The sequence below is a fragment of the Pocillopora damicornis genome, chromosome 3 (assembly GCF_964200805.1).
Source record: "Pocillopora damicornis chromosome 3, jaPocDami1.2, whole genome shotgun sequence".
NCBI lineage: Eukaryota > Metazoa > Cnidaria > Anthozoa > Scleractinia > Pocilloporidae > Pocillopora > Pocillopora damicornis.
Window position 1 is genome coordinate 4,914,196 of NC_142672.1, and position 19,836 is coordinate 4,934,031.

The following is a 19,836-nucleotide window of genomic DNA, read 5'->3' on the forward strand; positions in this document are numbered from 1 at the left end:
CAAAACACAGGGTTCGCTTCATATTGCCCGAGGGCACTGCCAGCTGCACTATCAAACGAAAGCATCGGTTCAGCAAGCTTTGAGAGATGGATCTACTAATTAAATATTCGGAAAGCTTTGGGCATCTTAAGCATTTCCTGAAAACGCACACAGTTTAGCGAATTTGACGCATTAGTCAAGGTATACCATAACTTTTATTCTTCTTCTGCTTTTGTAAACTAATTGTTTTCGATCTTCAATCAGATTTTTCCGAACACGGAATTCTACAAAGTTAGAACATAGATACGTTCAGAACTCAATTCCAATATAAAGTAATCAAATTTCTGTCATCTTCTTTTGATTTTGCAATTCGCTCGAGATTTAAAATACACTTCTTTAATTGACTGTTCACAATGACAGCTTGAAGTCACTTTAACAATTAAATATATCATTTCAGATAAATGCATTTTCTCCAGCTTCATGTACTTGGTAGTAAATTTAGCTGTGCTATTGTCAAATGAAAAGATGAAAAGAGACCTGTTTGTATGAGTAATACCTTACAAACGGTGATGACGTTACAATGCATTCCGTAAATAAGTTTTATAAATTAAAAATATTTAACTACCACTTTCCAGTCTCTTTTCAATTCATTCAAAGATATTTGCATTAACCTTTCAAATATGCGTGGTCATATTTTCATATACGAGTTTTTTTCTCTTACCTTTTTAATTTCTATGATAATCAAAACTGTAACTAACTTCTCGAACGTGATTGGTTATTACAAGCCCACTTTCAGCCTGTATTGGACTCCACAAAGTCCTATTGCCATTTCTAATTGCATGTTGCGTGGTAAGTTGTTCGATAAGCAAATCATAGCGACATTCCCACCCTGCAAAATCTTATGTTGTCTCTGTTTACATAAGCCAGTTGACAACTCAGGCGACACTGCTTATGGGAGACAAATAGGTCTCTTCACTTTTCACTGAAAGCAATGATCCTCTGCGATGTAGTTAAAATCGCAAGTGATGTCAACCGGGCGCCTGCACAGTGGCAGCGGTCATCAGTACTTGAGCATGCTCTTGAGGCATTTCTGCAAGAATGTTCTGGAATCTTTGTGGAGATTGTTGGTGAATATTTTGTATCACACTGACAAGTCCTGAACGAATACCTGAAAACATATACATAATCAGACACAAATTTTCTTGGATCGAATTTTCCTTCAGCAATTTCGTTTTGTTTTTGTTTCTTTGATTAAACGAAATAAAAAAATTGAAAAATCAAAGAATGAGTCAAAACCAACACAGAATATTCGACTATGCTCGTCCGATACATACCATCGTTACAAGACATAAGCAATTGGCCACTCTAGGGGACAGGGAGTGACCGAGTGAAATTTGACTGCGAAATCCATAATGATTTTTACATCTAGTTTCTAAAGTGACCTGAAATAACTGGACCCATTCATATCTTCAGTTACTCACCATCTTGTAGTGTGTCAGAAGGTAGAACTTGTGAAAAAATTGCGAGAAGTTGTGGTAAATACTGTCTGATGAGAGGATGCTGATCACTAAAAAGTTCTATAATGCATGAATATACGGGATCGTTTTCTTCAAAATCTTCTTTCAAGGGAAGACACTGCAATAATCCTGGAAAAACCTGCAAGAACAGTGGATCACGATGTAGTCGGTTAGTACCCTATTTCATGTCCTTGCCCTCCCCCCGTCGGGTTTCCCTGTCATTGTGAGGCATTGCGTGAGTGAAACGTCTTACTCAAGAACAGAACACAAAGACCCGCACGGGAAGCCAAGTAATTGCTCCTGAAAGAGGAAAATAAACTGAATGCAAGAAAAGTGAAGTTAATGAAAACGCAATCCTCACCTTTTCCAGAGGAAGAAAATTCCTATTTGCCATAATCATCCTGCTGACAGCTCCACAAATGTTGTCCACCACTCGAGGAGGTTGATTTTGGGACAGGATCACAAACAGAGCTTCTAAAATGGTTGGATATTGACTTGAAGGAAGTTAAGAAAACACCCACAAATCATCCCCACAAATTATCTCTAAGAAAACAGTCGTCCAACAGCTTTATCGTTGCAAGTCGTCTTTGAGAGACGGCGAAGAATCGAATTTACAGCTTTCAGTACCTCTTCAGGGCGAAAGTTAATTTTAAAAATGTTTACATTACGCTTTGAAATAAAAGGTAAACATTTTGACTGAGTAATTCAATAAAATTTGTACCAAAAATACACATGCGGATACGGTGTGATAAGGTCTCCTCCATAAAAGGCCAGAATACCAAGGCCATAGATAGTATTACTTCTCACTTCATCATCCTCGTCTTTGAGTGACGTCATGAACACAGGAAAGATATGCTGCACAAAGGGAACTATGGCGTGGCTCATAGCAAGCATTACCTGTCAAACAACATTTGTGGAGTTATTTTAGCTACATGTGTCCTTGTCAAAGATTTATAAGCATTACAGTATATGGTTTGACACCAGGAGTAACACAAGATCATGAGAACTGATCTTCCGAGTGAGAATTGCCCTGAGAAGGACTGTCGTGGGTAGTAATGACTGATGTTTCCACAACCTGAACGGAAATCACCATCAGAGCTGAGTGAAGTGCTGTCGTCAGTCGAGTGTTATAAGTACAGTTCGTAAACCCGTTTCATCCGTTTCTCCGTAACGTTATTAGTTCCGTAACGTTATTGGTCAACCAATGGTTTCTCTGAGCGGTAGCAAACATTTGTCCCCAAACAAAACAAATCAGTAAATAATCGAATTCCACAGTAACTTACCTCCGAGATAGTTCCAAAAGCAAATGATTTATCAGAGACCGGGCAAGATTTTCTCTGCGAGAAGGAATAAACTACGTTGTTTAACCTCTTCAAAATAGTAATTAATTAGAATAGAAAACTAAGCCGTCTCCTTTCGAAGAACTACTACACTGGGCCGCACCCAATATATATTTCCTGCTTTCTCTCGCTTAACCCTTTGACCCCTAGGAGTGACAAGTATCTGATTTCTCCTTACAACATCATCCCTGAACCACACATTAAGGTCATGAGAATAAAGGAAATGATCACTAACTAAACAGACTCTTGATTGTTAAAAAAATTCTCCTATTCAGTACATTAGGAAATGCATAGAGAGCAGTATGGAGAATATACATACAGATGTTGGGGGTGTAAAGGGTTAACAGGTTAGGCAATAACAAAAAAAGTGGGAGAAATTCAAATGCGGCGGTAAAAACTGACTTAAAAATTTGTAAAGCCTTCGAGAACTTGTACCATTTTACTCTGGTATTTTTACGTAGCCATTCTTGCACGAAGAGGAGGAGGGTTGTTCCCCATTCAATTGTATTGTAGACTATGCTGACACAAATATTACTGCTAGGTTTACACAAGTAAACGTTGTATTCTTACTGACCGTTTTCTTCAAAAGCAAAGGCAAGAATCCAGCAAAGTACGGTGCAAAGATCTGACCGCCCACAGCTGTCGCCAATGAAGGCAAAATGTCTCCAGCATATTCAATCAACATGGCATCAAACTCAGCCTGTTGGTCTGAATCTTCAACGTCATCATCATCTTCTTGTTGACATGCAGTCTAGAGAACAAGAAACACATGATTTGGTGATCTCCATAAAGGCGTTTTTGGCGCAGTTTTGTTTTAAGATACCAAAAGTCCTTCCCGAAAAGGGTGACTGAGAATTAGAACCACTGTGTGAAGAAACTTGTGGTGAAGTACTTACAATTTATGGGTTACGCAGTGGACTAATCTTATCTTCAGGAAATTTACCCCAGGATACAAACTAGCATCAATTAGATGATCTTACAAAGTATCATCTAGCCACGTGCTGTTTCAGTCCAGACAAAATAGTTTCAAAGTTAGAAAATCAGTAAACTCCAAGGTGAGAACTCTTTTGCTTTGTTTTATCACCATTACTAAAAGTTTTCGAGACTTCATTACTTTGAAATCTTTTATAATTTTTTATCCTGCGGTTTAAGATTAAGAAAAGCAATGATCCTCGCAGGAGAGCTGTAATCTAACCCTGTACTCCCTAACATCAGTATGCATATTCTCCATACTACTCCCTAGACATTTCCTTGGGTTCTTACAAGGAGAATTTGTTCAACCATCAAGAGCTTCTTTAGTTGGTGATCGTCTCCTTTATTCTCACGACCTTAATGTTTGATTCAAGGGTGATGTTGTTAGGAGAAATTAGATGTTGGTCACTCTTTAAGGCTAAAGGGTTAAACAATTGCAGAAAAGAAGCCGGAAAAAAATTCAGGCTTCGACGGGATTCGAACCCAGGCCTTCCAGATATTATCTGGGCACTACCATCAACTGAGCTATGAAGCCACACGTTTATAAATGTTCGTTTCTTTGTTTTCTTTTTTTCTACGTCACTCACGTTTTTACTATTATGCTTGTTTTTTGAGAACGAGAAATTCTGAGGTGAAAAGGAGATTACAAATCATTTGAAGAAATTTAGTTAACAAACCTTGTGCATAAGCACAGTTCTGACAGCACCGGCGATGGCGTCATGGTATCCCTGTTCATCAATGATCAAAGACTTGACTGCCTTTAGTACTTCATTAAGTGACTGCAGGGTTGCCATGGCAACTGACCTGTCCTTGTCCTTAGTTATAACGGCGATAAAAGTGGGTATGGCTGTGCCAAGCATACGTTGTACTGAGAAAATTAAAAATTAAGGATAAAGTTGTTGTGATTGGGCTGATAAGATGGTGCACTCAAATGTACGCTTCTTTTGAACGTCTGCGTTATGCATAGTCAGCTAAATTCTGAACGAATCGTTCGAATTGTTCGCGGAATGACAAAAACACGGAATAACAAACAGCATTATGTTCTTAGACCATGGAACAAGTGGGACAACAAGGGCAGAAACAATAGGTGGGACACCCATGCTTGAAATTAGATGTAAACCAATGCAATGGAAAATTAAGTTGTCAATGGTATTCAAAAAGGACAGTCAAAGTCAAATAATCAAAGGCTTTCCAGCATTCTGATCGGCTTTCCTTTCTGCAGTAGTAACTACAACACTAGTAGACCTTAGATAGTTTTCTGTACATACATGCTGTTTTATCCTCTGCACCAGCTTCTTGAAGTAAAGAATGGTATCCATTGCAGAACTGACCTAGCGCCATCACGGCTCCCTTTCGCACTCCTGGGTGAGGAAACTGTCAGAGATGAAAACAACTTGCCTTGGTTTGTTATATTATCATATTAAAGCTTTCACTTCCTAATTGTTTATAAAAGGGTAAGAAAGTTTAAAGCCGTAGGACATTCAAAAGAAGTATTGTTTAACATCATACTTGAGTGGCCAAGAGATTTGGCAAAAAATGCGTTGTAACTTAACAGGAAGGCAGGTCTCAACGGCTAACGGGCTTGAATTTTAGTTAAACTCAAGCCCGTTAGCCCATACGAGCCGAACATATCCTGATCTCCAGAGCATGAGGAGATTAAAGGTATCAATGCTCCCCCCAAGGCACAAATTTGTCACCCCTATCTCACAGCATTTCATCAGGACTCTCAGACAATTCCCCGCCAGTGGTTGTTCAGATTTCAACAACATGGGGCTACTTCCTATCGATGGAGCGGTGGTTATACAGTTTTCCCATAGGAATTTTTTTCCAAGGTACTTTGTATATCCAAGCATCGTCTTAGAGGGCAATGTTTCCCACATCACTTCAATTCAAATGGTTTTGAAATCATCCACCGACCTATTAAAACACAGGAAGTTCATACCTGAATCAATTTTAAAACTTCTTGAAACGACTCATCTAAATATGGTAGAAACTCCTTCCTGTTACGAACAGAAAAGTCAAACATCGAAACTCTAATCAGTAAAGAAAGATTTCAAAGTGATTTCATGGGCGTAGGTCAAAGAAGAAACTCTGAGTCCTTTGTGATGATTCGACCAACAGACCTTACGAGCCACAGAGAACTTGTTTAACAGCCAGTAAACAGGCTTATTTCACATTCACCCACTTCTCCATAGTACCTACTGGATAAACATATCAGGATAAATCTGTTTGCCCCTAGATCCTTCCTCTTTTTTCTATGATTCAGAATCTTCATTGAAAAAGTATTAGAGAAAAGTAACAAGTTTATCGTCAATAAAAACTAGCTCAGGCCTATGGAAATTTAGCAGAAAACATTTTGCGTAATAGCGGAGTTCGCAGCGCGCACAACGTGCACAGTGAAGCCTACTCATAAAAAAAATGATGGTATGAATAAGAACCCTCGCGCCGAAAAAATTTCGTTTATAACGAGACCGTTCGTCCACAAGTGCAAGTTTGTATGTTAAGAATGCCCTTTCCAATGAAAATGCGGGCACAAATCTTGGCAGCACGGAAGGCGGAGATTGGTACAAGATGCAAGTCCAAAAGCATCTGCATCAAACGTATCATTCACACAATGTAATGACATACGCAATACAACCTACCCTGAGTTTTCTGAAATTTCCCCAAGAGCGTTACAAGTGTCTTCTTTTTCCTCTAAGTAGGCATTTTCTACACTATATCTGTAAACAAAGGGAATCAAACAACGAACGGAAGTCAAGTATGGCAAAGATTCTGAAAAAGTAAACATCACTTGATCACTGGGTTGGAAAAAAAGAAAGAAAAGCAATTCAATCACTGAAAAGGAAAATAGACAGACAGCTGGAACCTAAAATTCATCACAATACGAACTATATTACCAATACTTAAAAAAGAAAAACCATTCTATACCCAGTTACTTCATCATCGTCGTTTTCGACACCCTCATCGCTTTCCAAGTCTTCATCTTCCAGTAAAAAACTCGGGTCATCTTCAATTGCATAATGCGTCTGAATTATATAATAAGAATATATCATACATTAGCCAGCTTCGGCAGAAACGATCAAACAACCAGGCGAGCGGCGAAAAATTGGCGGGAGAGTCCTTCAGCATTATTTTAAATACGTCAATCCTTTTCTTTCTTTCCCAGACCTCCGCCTTTTTATTTTTTATTCGCCCGCTTTTTCGATTGTTTCTATTCACCGAGAGTCTGGTACAGACTAAAAGTTGACTTACTTACGGGCCAAGATCACAAACGTCTACCGTAAGTGTATTATCTTTCGCCGATACTTAATGCAAATAAGAAACTTTGGCTTATGCAACATTACAGAATAGGTATATCTGCATATGAAGAACAATGTACACTTCTCTAATGAAGATATTATTTTCTTTTCTTCACTTTTCATGCGTGTGTCATCTGAGTTCTTGTTTACTGATATGATAATGCAGTTTTTATCACTTTATCACGTTAACACCCAAACTCCCATGATTGATCCAGACAGAATTTCTCGTACAATATCGATACAACATCAAGCAGACAAGTGATGAGAATAAAGAAAACTATCAATTGAGGGATTATTAGTCGTTCCGTGGCAAATTCTCTGAACTTACATTAAAATAATTGTACGGCAGCAGTAAGGAGAATTACTAATGAGATCTTGGGAGTGAAAGAGCTAAGGCTAAGTTGTAATCGTGAGTGTAATCGCTGTAACAATGATAACTGTTAAGAAAGATGTTTTTTTGTCTTGTCACGAACGTTGGACAAAGAAAAACTTCTGAGTCCCCTTGAGGAATCGAACCTCAGACCTTCGGATTCCGCGCTCCGATGCTCTACCACTGAGCCACAGAGACTCTACAGTGAAAGAGTTCTATTACGAAGTTCATATGACATGCGTCCTGCGTACTGCTAGGATCAGCAATGTCGATAACGTCATGTTCGTAAATAGAATAAGAGTTTTGAGCTCGGTAAAGAAATAATGAAAGATATTTTTCGTCTTGTCACGAGCGCGGAACAAAGAAAAATAATTGTTCTTGCGCAGTGGGTGAAGGATCTTGCAACCATTATCTATATATCACGTAAAAAAAATAACACAACCACAGAACTACAAAAACGAAATCTTAGAGCAAATTGATGGACAAAGCTAGTATCACCAGCAGTACCTAAATTAACTTACCACAATCCCTTCTGCAGACTGTAGTGATTCAATCATATACTTAACAATGTCTTTCAAATATTTTCCAATACTGCTCTTCAATATTGTAGAAACTGACGCAAACAGACCATATCTGATTATACAAAGTAATACTACCAGTTATAACTTGTCACATTAAACTGCACATATCAACGAAAGTTGTTCAATGGTCAGAATTCTTACGTGCATCTCCTTAGATCAGGATCTCTGTCTTCTTGGAGTAGTCTCTGAAAGAAAATATTTCAAACTGTAAGTAAGTTATTGATAGCCATATCGAGGTTCTCTTTGTTTTAAGATGGAATCTTAATTTCAACAGTTGATTCATATAACACAAAAGGGTCAACAGAAAACAGATGCCGATAACGAGAGAAGAAGGTTACCCAAATGAAGTCAGCTTGGTCTCAGAAATGGACACGAGACTTGCATGAAATGATCGTTCGCCACTGAAAATACGATTAAGCACTCGACTTCAGTGGATATGCATAAGAAAGTATTTAGTGGACTACGTGCTGCCTTCTAGAGTATGTACATCGCATTGAAGGTTCGTCAATCAACGACAGACTCAGTGTCTTCTTTGGTAACTAACAATTGCACTATATTGTTTAATATGGGAACCTTACCAAACCAAGTTGAACACATTCATCTGCCAATGGCATAAAGTTACTGGCTCCAATTGTTCTAGCCAGGACACCTAATGTATCTATTAAAAATACAAAAGATTTGTAAAATTTTTTAAATTGAAAGTTACAGTAATGGGTCCAGTTGTATAGAGGGCGGATAACTCTATCTATGCAACGGATAAAGAGCTATCCAGCGGATAAATATCAACAAAACGTACTATGCTATCCACCGAATAGAGATTTATCCAGCAGATAGCGTTATTCACCTTTCAAACAACCGTGTGGGTTGATGTTGATGCTTGCAAAGCACACCAATTCAGTAATTTCGTAAGTATACGACAAATATTTGAGCATTATAGTGGAGTTTTGTCTCAATATTTTAACATCGTTTGGTGTGATAAAATAAGGAAAAGAGAGACACGATCACCCGATAGGGAACACAAACGCCATTAAAAGCATAAAGGGGACTATGGATCAAAGCACTTTAGGATAAAACAAGTAACACAGATTAGCAAGTAGTAGTTTGTCCTCTTTTAATCCACCAAATCCAAAACGTAGCAGACAAAGTCTTAATTGTTGTGGATTATAACATTGAAATATCCATGAGAATCAGAGGACGACTCACCAATAGCTTGTACTCGAAGAATATTTCTCTCTATTGATCCCGTATCGCGAAGATATTCCTATCCAATAGAAATTATAATAATACCAGCATGCGATAAGACAAGTGATTTAAACGTTCTGAGCTTTAAGTATATTGGTCTTCCTTCCAATACGTTTCATTTTTTGTGCTGTTTTAAGGCATTCACATCTCGTTATGTTGGCAGAAAATCAAGATAGCTTGAAGTCCATTTTTATTAGGATAGCTTTCTGTTCGTAATATCGGAACGCGATGAGTGTTTTTATTATATGACCTGTGTGGTCCTGCGTGCCCCGCGAGAACTAAGCTAAAGGAAGAAAGGAAGAAAAATAAAGAGCGATGATCCTATGATAAAATTCTTATTGACTGAGGCCTGACAGGAAAATATTTGTCTCGAGGTGATGACGCATAGATCCTGCAAATGACAACCATAATCATCGTTTTCAAGTATCCAGTCTATCCCATTTGAAACCTTAGCAATCTGACTAATGATACCTAATTCAATTATTTTATTTAACATCGCTATCTACTGGAAGTGCGGTAATTACCTTAATAAATTCAACTATTTGTGGAAAGTATGGTAACATAGCTTCTTTAGCAGCATTTGCTGTAAATAAAAATATATACATATATATATATATATATATATATATATATATATATATATATATTTGTAACAAAAAAGAATGAATATGACAAGGAATTCAAGAAACGAATTGCATAGAGAGTGACAGTTATTATAGCTTTTGCCGAGTTTACCGGTATAACTGTTTCTAATTTTTAAAATCTATAACAGTTTCTGTTTTTAGCATTCCCTGCTCCTTTCTTTTAATTACAAAAAAGTAAATCGCTTTCAGGATGCGTTTCACTTTCCAAGGGGTTTTGCAGCTGAAAAATTATTATTATCCTTGAAGCATGCATTTCTCTTCAATAATTCAGTAAAAACAGCGAGATAAACTAAACTAAGAACTGTTTGGCCTCGCAAGAAAATACCACACATAAAACGTTCATTCATTTGAGCTCTCTGAAATTTGAGTTTTAATGCTGTGCTATTAAAACAAATGTTCCTGAACACAATATGATTACCTGTAGCTCCTATTGCACTAATTGCTAATTCCTTCATCTGCATACTCTACACAAGTGATTTAAGCAAATATATCACATTTGCGTGATTAATTTATTTTCAATAAGAAGTCATATCACTTCCATACTGGTTCTACATTGATATGAAATTTGACCTCATGTAAATGCCTTTTATTCAATTGCTCTCAGTTTTATTTTTCATATTTATAGTTTACTGTAAAAAATTTTGAAATTTCACTGGCTCAATGTTTGTCAAAGGGTGCATGGCAAATAATGTTTTTTTTGCCTTAATTATCCCCATCCCTCTCAAAACATATTTAACCCTTTAACTCAAAAGATCTGATTGTTAATTCTTCCCTCTAACTGCTACACATTTCCTGGTAAATTAGTCATGAGAACTTGGTGCTAGATCTAGATAGCGGCTTCTACCTGATAAGTTTGAATGTTCTCATTACCTGTTTGCTGAATAGTATATATATATTGTAGGGAGACGTTTTATGTCAATCACTTCCAGGAGTTAAAGGGTTAAAGAACTTCAAACAGAATTCACCTCTTCACATAAACATCCCTAGTTAAACAAGAAGTGGTATTTTTTTCTTTCTTATTCTTTCAAAAAATAATGTAAACTTCAATTTTTGTAACTCAGAGTGAATATTCAACCACTAAGTGGAACCTTTCTCATGATCTAATGGGAAATATATGCACTTGCTGGCTTTAAAATATACCTGAAATTCTTCATCTTATCATTATTAAAATTACAGTCCTTGCATGCAGATATATTCATGAAAGCACACTCATCACATTCTGATACTTAATAGAAAAAACTTACTGTACTAGGTGACAGTGCTACAAGTAGTTTCTCCATTAATCTCGGTAGATATGGAAGGATACCCTCTCCTACAAAAAAAAAGCCATTAACTTAGTAGAGTGATTGTGCGTGTATAATACTGTGTGAAAAGGAGAATTTACTCCACTCTGGTAAAAATTGCATTTAAGCTATTGAAAACTACATCCATCAACACTACAATATTCTTTAATTTCCATACTACCTCTTTGGCAAATCTGAACATGTGAAATTTCTGTGGTTTAAAATATTTCTATGAAATGATTCAAGTAACCAGTTAAGCCATGGTAAAAGTAAAGTCTGCACTTGAACCTCTCCTAATGGTATGAAGCCACCAGGAGTACAACTATGTTCCCTGGATGGGAAGCCAGTCCACTGAAGGTGAACACCCACCTCACCCCCTCCCCCTCCCCCCACCATCACCATAACTTCACAAGCCTTCCCTGATACACATTCATGCCCTAGGATGGAGGGCGGCAAAGTGTCTTGCTTGACACAAAGTGTTACTGATACCAGATAAATCCCAAAAAGTTCTCTAAATTTTTTATTTATATATTTTTTTCTTGTTAGCGCAGCATGATATATTTAACATAAAAATCTCAAGTCTTATTACCTAGATTTTCACAGAATGTTTCTAATGCATAGTAAGTCCTTGATATACTGGGTGATGCTTGTCCACTCTCAGCAGAGGTATTAACAAGTCTCTCAAACATAAGTGGGAGGATATATGCACTGTATCTACTAATATCTGGCTGGAAAGAAACAGAATAAAAACAATCTCTTGAATAAAATAACAATTGTTGAACAGAAAAATATGTAAATACATGTCTATTAAGTTTGCTTAGGTTTAAAGAATGAGCTATTTAGAAGGCTGAAATATTTAAAAAGTAAAAACCAAATGTTTTTATCCTGGGTCATCATTGGGGTATTCAGTCATTTTAGCCTGATGATGACCTAGAGTTGAAAATGTTTGGTTTTTGCTTTTTAAATATTTTAGCCTTGTAAATAGCTCATATATAATTATACAATCATGCATCCAAAGATCTATTTTAGATGGAAAGCCTTTATATTGAGGTAAGTTGCAATTATTTAAATACAGTACACTTGCATATTTTTTAATTATAATGATAATATTAATAACAACAATAACAAAATATAATAATATAAGAAATTATTATAATTAGTACAATAATTTCATGGACCTGTGGAGAGATAAATTGAATACAAACAAAATGCTGGAATTCATAAAATATTAATTTAAAATAAGTTATAAATTTTGAGTGAGATTTAAAACTACATATCACCTGCAAATATTCTGAATATTGACCCAATGCAAACAGTGCTGCATTCTGAACCAGTGTATTCTGATCTGCAAGACCTGAAGAGAATAAAATGTATTAACTTGATATTTTATAAAAAGTTGTACCACATTTTACACCAGAATAATCCACATAAGGACAATAAGTTTTCTTTTACTTTTTGTATTTTTTTGTTACCTTAATTTATTAGTTATAATTGTTTAGTCTCACACACAACCATTCTATTCAATTAAAACAATTAAATTTGATTGAACATATACAAATATTAGCTAATAAAAAATATTCTTGCCATGGAAACATATCAAACTTTTATTGTATCTCCCACCTCTTTGAGTCATATGAGTACTAATAAAATTCACTAACATAATGTTTCCTTTTACACACCTCTACAAATTGTCTGTAATGCTGCCTCAAGGTATCTAAAGCCCAAAAAGAATACAGTAAAAAGTTGGTGGTGAACCATACAGTGAAGCTTTGACTGGAAATTTGTTGGTGTAATGTAGTGAGGTTAACTGACTCTTTCAAGCCTATATACTGGGCATCAACTACCATGTAAACTAACTGTTTTCACATGCATGGAGCCCCTATGAATATTGTTAATCTCTTAAAAGTTCATTGGTAATAGATGAGCAAGTGTTGGATGTTCTTTGAACTAAACATTTGTGTAATTAATGGAGCTTTTGTAAAACACAATCAAACCTGTTCCTGATGTAGTCTGCACACCCCTCAGCAAGTACAGCCAGTGCTATTAGAGCTGCTTTTCTCTTGTAAGGATCTTCACATGTAAGAGCTGGCTGGACCAATTGCATCTGTAGAGGCATCAGAAACATTAAGTTCTCCAGGTCCAGTCTTACTACAGTTTATTCAGCCAAACAGTTTACTTACCAGAGGTGGAATAACTGATTCAGGTGGGAAATGGAGAGCAAGAACATCAAGTACCTACAGAAAAAGTGGTGGGATGAGTTGAAAACAGTAACAATTTCAAAAATGAAAGCCAGGGTTCAAATATGGTGAAATGACAAGTCGAACAATAGCTCAGAGAAAGGAAATAAAATCCCAGGAACACTCAAACACAATGGAAAAAAGGGAGGTCACATTTATGTTAATGTGACCTTGAACCAAAATGGAGAGAACAGGGAAAACAGCATGGCTTGAAGAATGGTATGGGCACTTCAGCAACTTCTTCAGTGAAAATTCTTGCTTGGCATATTCTTGGCATATTTTGAATGCAAGTTTTCAAGTGCAAAGCTCAAAAAAGGTTTGTGGTCAAACCATAACTGTTGTAACAAAGCACCAATTCATTTTATATTTTACCTGTGAAGCCACGGCACAAGGCCTGCTTGCTTCAGTTTCATCTCCCACCTCATCGTCATCATCATCATCATCATCAAAATCTTGTCCATCATCTTCATTTGGTGGTGATGCCATTAATGGAAACACCACAGACAATGTAGGCAAGAGAAGTTTGTTTTTCACAAGTGCCTATTACAAAAACATTCATTGGTATTTGTTCACAGCTACACTAAGTACAGTCAAGCAACCATAAATGTCTTCTAACTGGAAGAGAGAAATTCAAGGTATTGAAATTTTATATTATATGAAAGGTCTTTTAAGATTAAATAATCTCTCTTTTGCCATTTCTGGCTATTAACTTCCAAAACTTTAACTCTTGGTTAAAGTTTTCCAGTCGAGATCTGTACATTTCAGAAAATTTCACAAGAGCTGAACATTAAGATAGCACTCAAAGCTACTTTGACATAGCAAAGGTGTAGGAATATGCAATAAACTTTATGGCTGCACCTTTTTCTCACATGTGTAAAAGAGGAAGGAATGAAGAAAGAGGGCAGGGTGGTAATGACAAAGTCTTACTTCTAATTTCAATTTAGTTCAATGACAATTTAACAGACTTAATGCTGGTGTTTTAATAGAATCTGGTTACAGATGGTGCTGTTGCTGCCTATTAGACTTCTTACTGCTGTCTGTTTAGCATGCAAGCAGGCTCTCAGCCAGCTCAATCTTTGAGTTCTAAAGCACTTTGGAAGCAGTTTTCCTCTCAAAGTCTTATTGTTGGTATTTTCCCCAAATCCTAAAATACCCTCTTTTTCCTTCTATTGATGCAGTTTATGGGTGTGGGCAGACTGCAAGAATTTGTCAACCATGGTAACTGCAGTTCTATCTGGGGGCTGGGCGAATGAAGCCCTTGGAAAACCAAGGCACTTATCAAAGCTCACCTTGGGTTTTATTCTTGCTAACCAGCTCACAAAGTGTAGAGCTTTTATCCTTAAATTATTTCCATAGGAAGAATTGCTTGCAATCTGCAATAAAATTAGAATTATTGCTAACAATGACTCTGATCCTTTCAATATTATGAACAGCAGAGTCCTAAGAAATGATCACCAACTAAAGAAGCTCTCGATTGTTAAACAAATTCTCCTTGTCAGCAATCTAGGAAATCTATAGAGAACAGTATGGAGAATATGCATTCTGGTGTTAGGGTGTAAAGGGTTAAGGGTTAAAGTTACATTATGTATGTACTACTTTATTCAAGTGCTGTTTTGGGTGAGAATAGTCGTCACAAGGACAGTTCTTGGTGAGGAAAACTGACATTTTGACAACTTTTGACTCTGATGATGACTTACAAACTTTAGTCTCTGATTAACAAGAACCATCCTAGCCAGGACCTCGTTCACCAGCACATCAGACAACAACGTCAGTACACTTTTATGGTGATAAAGCTCATGACATACACCTAGCTTTACTGAAGTACAGTTGTAAACTAGTGGATTAAGTAAGACCAACCTGAAGACAGAACTCAACCAGTGTCTTTAAATGTGGGGTCACAATACTAACTTCTGATTCTACCAGTTCATCAAATATTTCCATAGCATCACAAGCTTTATCCTCAAATTGAAAAAAAGAGAGAAGTAACTAAGATTTTCTAGTGGTAATTCTTTAACTTACAAGTAGGTTGCTTGTGCTATTAAAACAGATTTGTAACAAAAAAAAAAAGAGGGAAATTAGGCCATTTTGAAAAATTTTGGGCTTTTATAAGAAAAGTGATAAGTTTTAGATCAGCCAAAGAATTTTAGTAAAATTTGTTGACCTTCAGGATCCCCACTGAGCGATATTTTAACATGAAATTTTGTATTTGTACAGATAAGTGCTTAAATAAGCAAATGTTTGTTTGAACTTTTGACATAAAATTTGCTGTGACTCTAGTGGTATACATAAGAAACAAGTTTAAATAAAACTCTCATCATGCATGCATCTTACCTCATCTATAGCTAAGATTTGGTTGATATATCCTACCACCTTTGGTATAAGTGGTCTAACTAAAGGCTAATAACAACAAGAAACATATTAAATATTAATTTATATCTAATCAGACAGTAAAAAAAACCTAGTTGATTAATTATTTAAAGAACAGGAATTGAAATGACACACCTAATAGTGAAAGAAAAAGTTTCAGCAAACTTACAATTTCCTCAGTTCCGATGCATTCAATAAGGCAGGTAAGGGCTCTGACAAAGAAATATATATATCTGCTGATCATACAAGATAAACATTTACAAACCCAAACTAACATTATTAGGTCACAGTACATACCTTATTGTATAAAATGGCACTAGTTTACTCTGTTGATCTTCAAGTGTACTGGAGAAAAGCTGAAACAGGGATGTGAAATGTGGTCTTAACTGTTCATTGGCAGATTCTGTGATGGAACTAAGAAGAAACATGCCCATCTGAAATGAAATGAAAAGAATTGAAAGGTCAAATTTGAGTTCTTTATCAAACCAGATGAATGACAGAGATAGATTGAAGAAGTTTTAGTCTTCAAGCTGACTAACCTCTCTTTGCTGTGGTTGCTCTGATTTGATGTGTTGCTGAAGGAAAACCAGCAGTTTTGGCCACTGATTGGCTGGCAGGTCATGTTTAGCTATCACACTCACCTACAGAAAGATCAATAACTTCAGGAACAGGGGACCAGACCATTGCCAAATCATAATGCAATATAACTGATAATGAAGTCTGGAAATAGTCTGTTACAATAAAGGACAAGAAGAAAGACTCACATAAGAGGGAGGTGGAGGAAGAGCAGCATGCAGAAAGTGGAAGATTCTAAGTCCTTCTTTTCTCTTTTGTAGCAGTATATTTAGTTGGTAAAAAGACATCAACTGCTCAACTCATTTCTGTTGTTATTAATAGTATTTGAATAACATACCACTTGTGCAGCTGAATTTCTCACAGTTGAGCTGCAAAATTATAAAGATCAACTATTAGTGGAAGTTTCAAATTGTTGAAAAATGAACAAAAAGATTCTCATAAAAACATTGAATCACAAGAAACTGAAACTAATGAACAGATGTAATAATTCAGTTGCCTTAAACAGATTTGGAAAATTGAAAATTCAGACAAGACAGACAACAACAAATTAAAACATCCAAATGCAACTAACATTAAGGGCAAGTAACCTACTCTGATTCTTGAAGCAACACCTGCAAGAGGGACTCTCTTAACCTAGGGCAAATAAAATACAGTTTAAAATGTTCTGATTTCTTGTTTGTCAAAAAAATTGCACAAGCCCATTGGGCAAGTGCAATTTATAGTCTTTGAAAAATTTACAAGTGTTTACCTACACCAAATTGCATGAGTTGTTAATTGTCAATAATTTACATGAAAAAAGCTTCACAGACAACCAAGAATGACAAAATTTTGACAGCACATGCTATTTGTGATTTGCATTTGTGTTACAACTAAATGCACTTGTGTTACATGAAAATGCACTCATTTTCAGCCAATCAGATGCATGTAATTCTTTCATGTACATTATTACCAGTGAAAATCTTGCACAGTGCAATGCTGTAGAATTACTTTTATTAGTTCTGTGATTTTCCTGGAAAACTTACACCTCTCAAAAATTGTGATGAAAAAGAGAATGAGCTAATCACTTTGAGTATCCCAGGCCCTTTACAGCTCTCATTCCAACTTTCTCCATCCCTCATCTTTGTGTATAGATACTCTCTCTAACTATTCTCTTTCAATTTCCAAACATCCTTTAAGACCTGAGCAAGACCAGCATCTAATTTCTCCTTACAGTGATACTGCTAAATCACAAATTTAGATAATGAGAATTAAGGAAATGATCTGCAACCTAAGAAGCCCTGATTCTTAAAAAAAATTATCCTTGTCAATACCAAAATAAATGTATAACAAAGAGCATGGAGAGTATGGATACAGTATTATCAGACAGGAATGCAAATTTGCTTGAATCCAACTTCATTCTGTACTCACATGGCATGAACATCAGGGGAAAGTTTTGTCCACTGCTTCACAACCCGTCTTCTCAACAAAACTGCTGCATATTGTCTTACCTTTAAAAAAAGAAAAAACAAAAGCAAAATAAACGATATTTAAGCTATTATTTCTATTTCATAGTGTATAAGAAGTGTTAAGCATATATTAGTAAAACTCAAGAACATCCTGTAAGGTCACTAAGCAACACTCGCTTTCGGAAAAATAGCAGTCGCTTAAAATACCTCATCCTCCGTCACTGCAGGAAAATAATTTTCCCTCCCCCCGTTAATTTTTCTCAAGTAACACGTGTTTACGTTGTGTACGTTTTACAGTAAATTCGTTAACCATACTAGAATAACAAATCGATGCCTAAAAAAAACGTGAAACCTTTTCAGTCGTATTTCCTCTGACATTTGACCTTTTAACATAAATTGATGTTGGCTGAGACAGTTAGGAGCTTTACTCGACTTAATGGCATAAAGGTCCATTAACACCAATTAACACTGACAAGTTAGGTGATGAACGAGGAGGAAATAACGAATAAGACTTCGGAACAGTTTCTTTAATTAATTAAATTGAAACTCAAAAACTTTGCAGAACCTTTTAGTCTTACCTGAGGGTTTTGAGAGGAGCCTAAGACAGTAATGAGGGCTGGTACGACAGCAGGGTTCTTGAATGCTTCACGAAGTTGAGAAGTTGCCTTAAATAATGCAAGTAAACCACTCCTGTATTACATAAACAAATGATACATCAATTGGCCAGAGTTAGGAGGGATATATGTATTACCTGCCGTATCACTGTGTTGTCAGGAACAAGTAGTTTTTCAAGAATTTCTTCCAACTCCGCCATATTTGCATTGCGTTGATCGACAAATAAGCCCGCGATACAACAAAACAAAATCGCGCGCGAAAGCAGTTTTACGCGCAGATTCCGCACGCGTAAAACGTGTCTAAGCGTAAAAGTTGAATGAAGAAAAATTGAGCACAGAGTGAAAAAAAAATACTGCTACTAATAAAAGTACCCTAAAATTTGGATTCAAGTGAAGCCAAGTAATGGAATTACCCCAAAAAGAGTACCCGAAAGTGATTCAAGTGAACCTGGGCAATGGAAATCTCACTATTTGCTGGTTGAATTTCTCTGTGATGACTCAAAAGTTGAGGATTATTTATAACCTAGTTAGAAAAAAATGACGAGTTAAAAAAAATAAACATCGTGATACATTCCGGTTCATCAGTCAAAGGAAATAAAAAGAAAAGAATGGAATTTCCGACGGCAAAGAAAAAAAATCCTTCGAGCCGGATTCGAACCAGCGACCTAAGGATGACAACATCAACTCTACAGTCCTCCGCTCTACCAACTGAGCTATCGAAGGAGCCACGAAAGAACATTTGGAAAAATAGTCTACCTAATTATACAATGTGTACGCTTACAAGAAGAAAGCTGAAACAATCGACAGACAAATCGTCACATCACAAACCAAAACACCAGCGAACGAAATAAAAATTTCTTTAGATTGTTAGAAATTTTACTTTTCTTAACATTCTCTGCAATTTATAGTGTATTTTTATTTTTTTAGGGCCCTAAAAAAAAATATGGTTTTTTTCCAAAGTAATGTTAAATTTTCTTTGACTTATTCCCATTCACTTTGTTTATCAATTCCTTCAATAGATCAGTTGACATTAAACGGTGGACCGCTGAGGAAAAGCCGCGATTCTAAGTGCGCTGATACGAATCAGAAATGAGAAAATTCAAAATTTTGTCACTGTTGTTTTCTAAATCAAACCTTTCATCAATATACCTCCCGTATTTCACACCCTTTAAAACACATCTAATGAAACCAGACCCATTGAAAGTCTTCCTTTTTATCCAGTTAAAAATAAGCTCCCTAATGCCTGGTGAAATGTTGATTTAACCGGTTCATTTGTTTTCTTCCCTATGGAGACTATCACATACCTTACATATTTTTTCTTTGTAATAGTGTAAAATAAAAAGAATTGCAAAATAATTGTGAAATGCATA

At 36.1% G+C, this 19,836-nt stretch overlaps 1 protein-coding gene and 1 non-coding gene across 3 annotated transcripts; both read right to left on the minus strand.

The window, feature by feature from the left end:
• Positions 1 to 175: 175 nt before the first annotated feature.
• LOC113665930 (importin-4) lies at positions 176 to 18,702 on the minus strand. Of its 2 annotated transcripts, XM_027181665.2 has the most exons (35): positions 18,604 to 18,702; positions 18,431 to 18,517; positions 17,815 to 17,894; positions 16,999 to 17,040; positions 16,745 to 16,775; positions 16,371 to 16,472; positions 16,129 to 16,265; positions 16,001 to 16,043; positions 15,796 to 15,861; positions 15,322 to 15,423; positions 14,754 to 14,837; positions 13,837 to 14,004; positions 13,408 to 13,461; positions 13,222 to 13,331; positions 12,907 to 12,941; positions 12,508 to 12,581; positions 11,817 to 11,955; positions 11,189 to 11,256; positions 10,363 to 10,408; positions 9,825 to 9,883; positions 9,262 to 9,319; positions 8,637 to 8,716; positions 8,200 to 8,243; positions 7,999 to 8,110; positions 6,737 to 6,834; positions 6,451 to 6,528; positions 5,751 to 5,808; positions 5,077 to 5,182; positions 4,486 to 4,676; positions 3,411 to 3,587; positions 2,780 to 2,833; positions 2,239 to 2,393; positions 1,858 to 1,990; positions 1,461 to 1,635; positions 176 to 1,147 (listed from the first exon to the last, which is right to left on the minus strand). In XM_027181665.2, the coding sequence occupies exons 1-35, from the start codon at positions 18,664 to 18,666 to the stop codon at positions 1,008 to 1,010; spliced, it is 3,249 nt and encodes a 1,082-aa protein (XP_027037466.2). In that variant the 5' UTR covers positions 18,667 to 18,702; the 3' UTR covers positions 176 to 1,007. The 2 variants fall into 2 exon arrangements, with proteins under 2 accessions (XP_027037466.2, XP_089055931.1); XM_089199805.1 differs by lacking the exons at positions 9,825 to 9,883; positions 10,363 to 10,408 and having other exon boundaries at positions 18,604 to 18,701.
• Positions 18,703 to 19,103: 401 nt separating this feature from the next.
• Positions 19,104 to 19,189, minus strand: Trnay-gua (transfer RNA tyrosine (anticodon GUA)). The gene is given in 2 exon segments: positions 19,104 to 19,139; positions 19,153 to 19,189. It is a non-coding gene; the product is annotated as a tRNA-Tyr (tRNA).
• Positions 19,190 to 19,836: the final 647 nt, after the last annotated feature.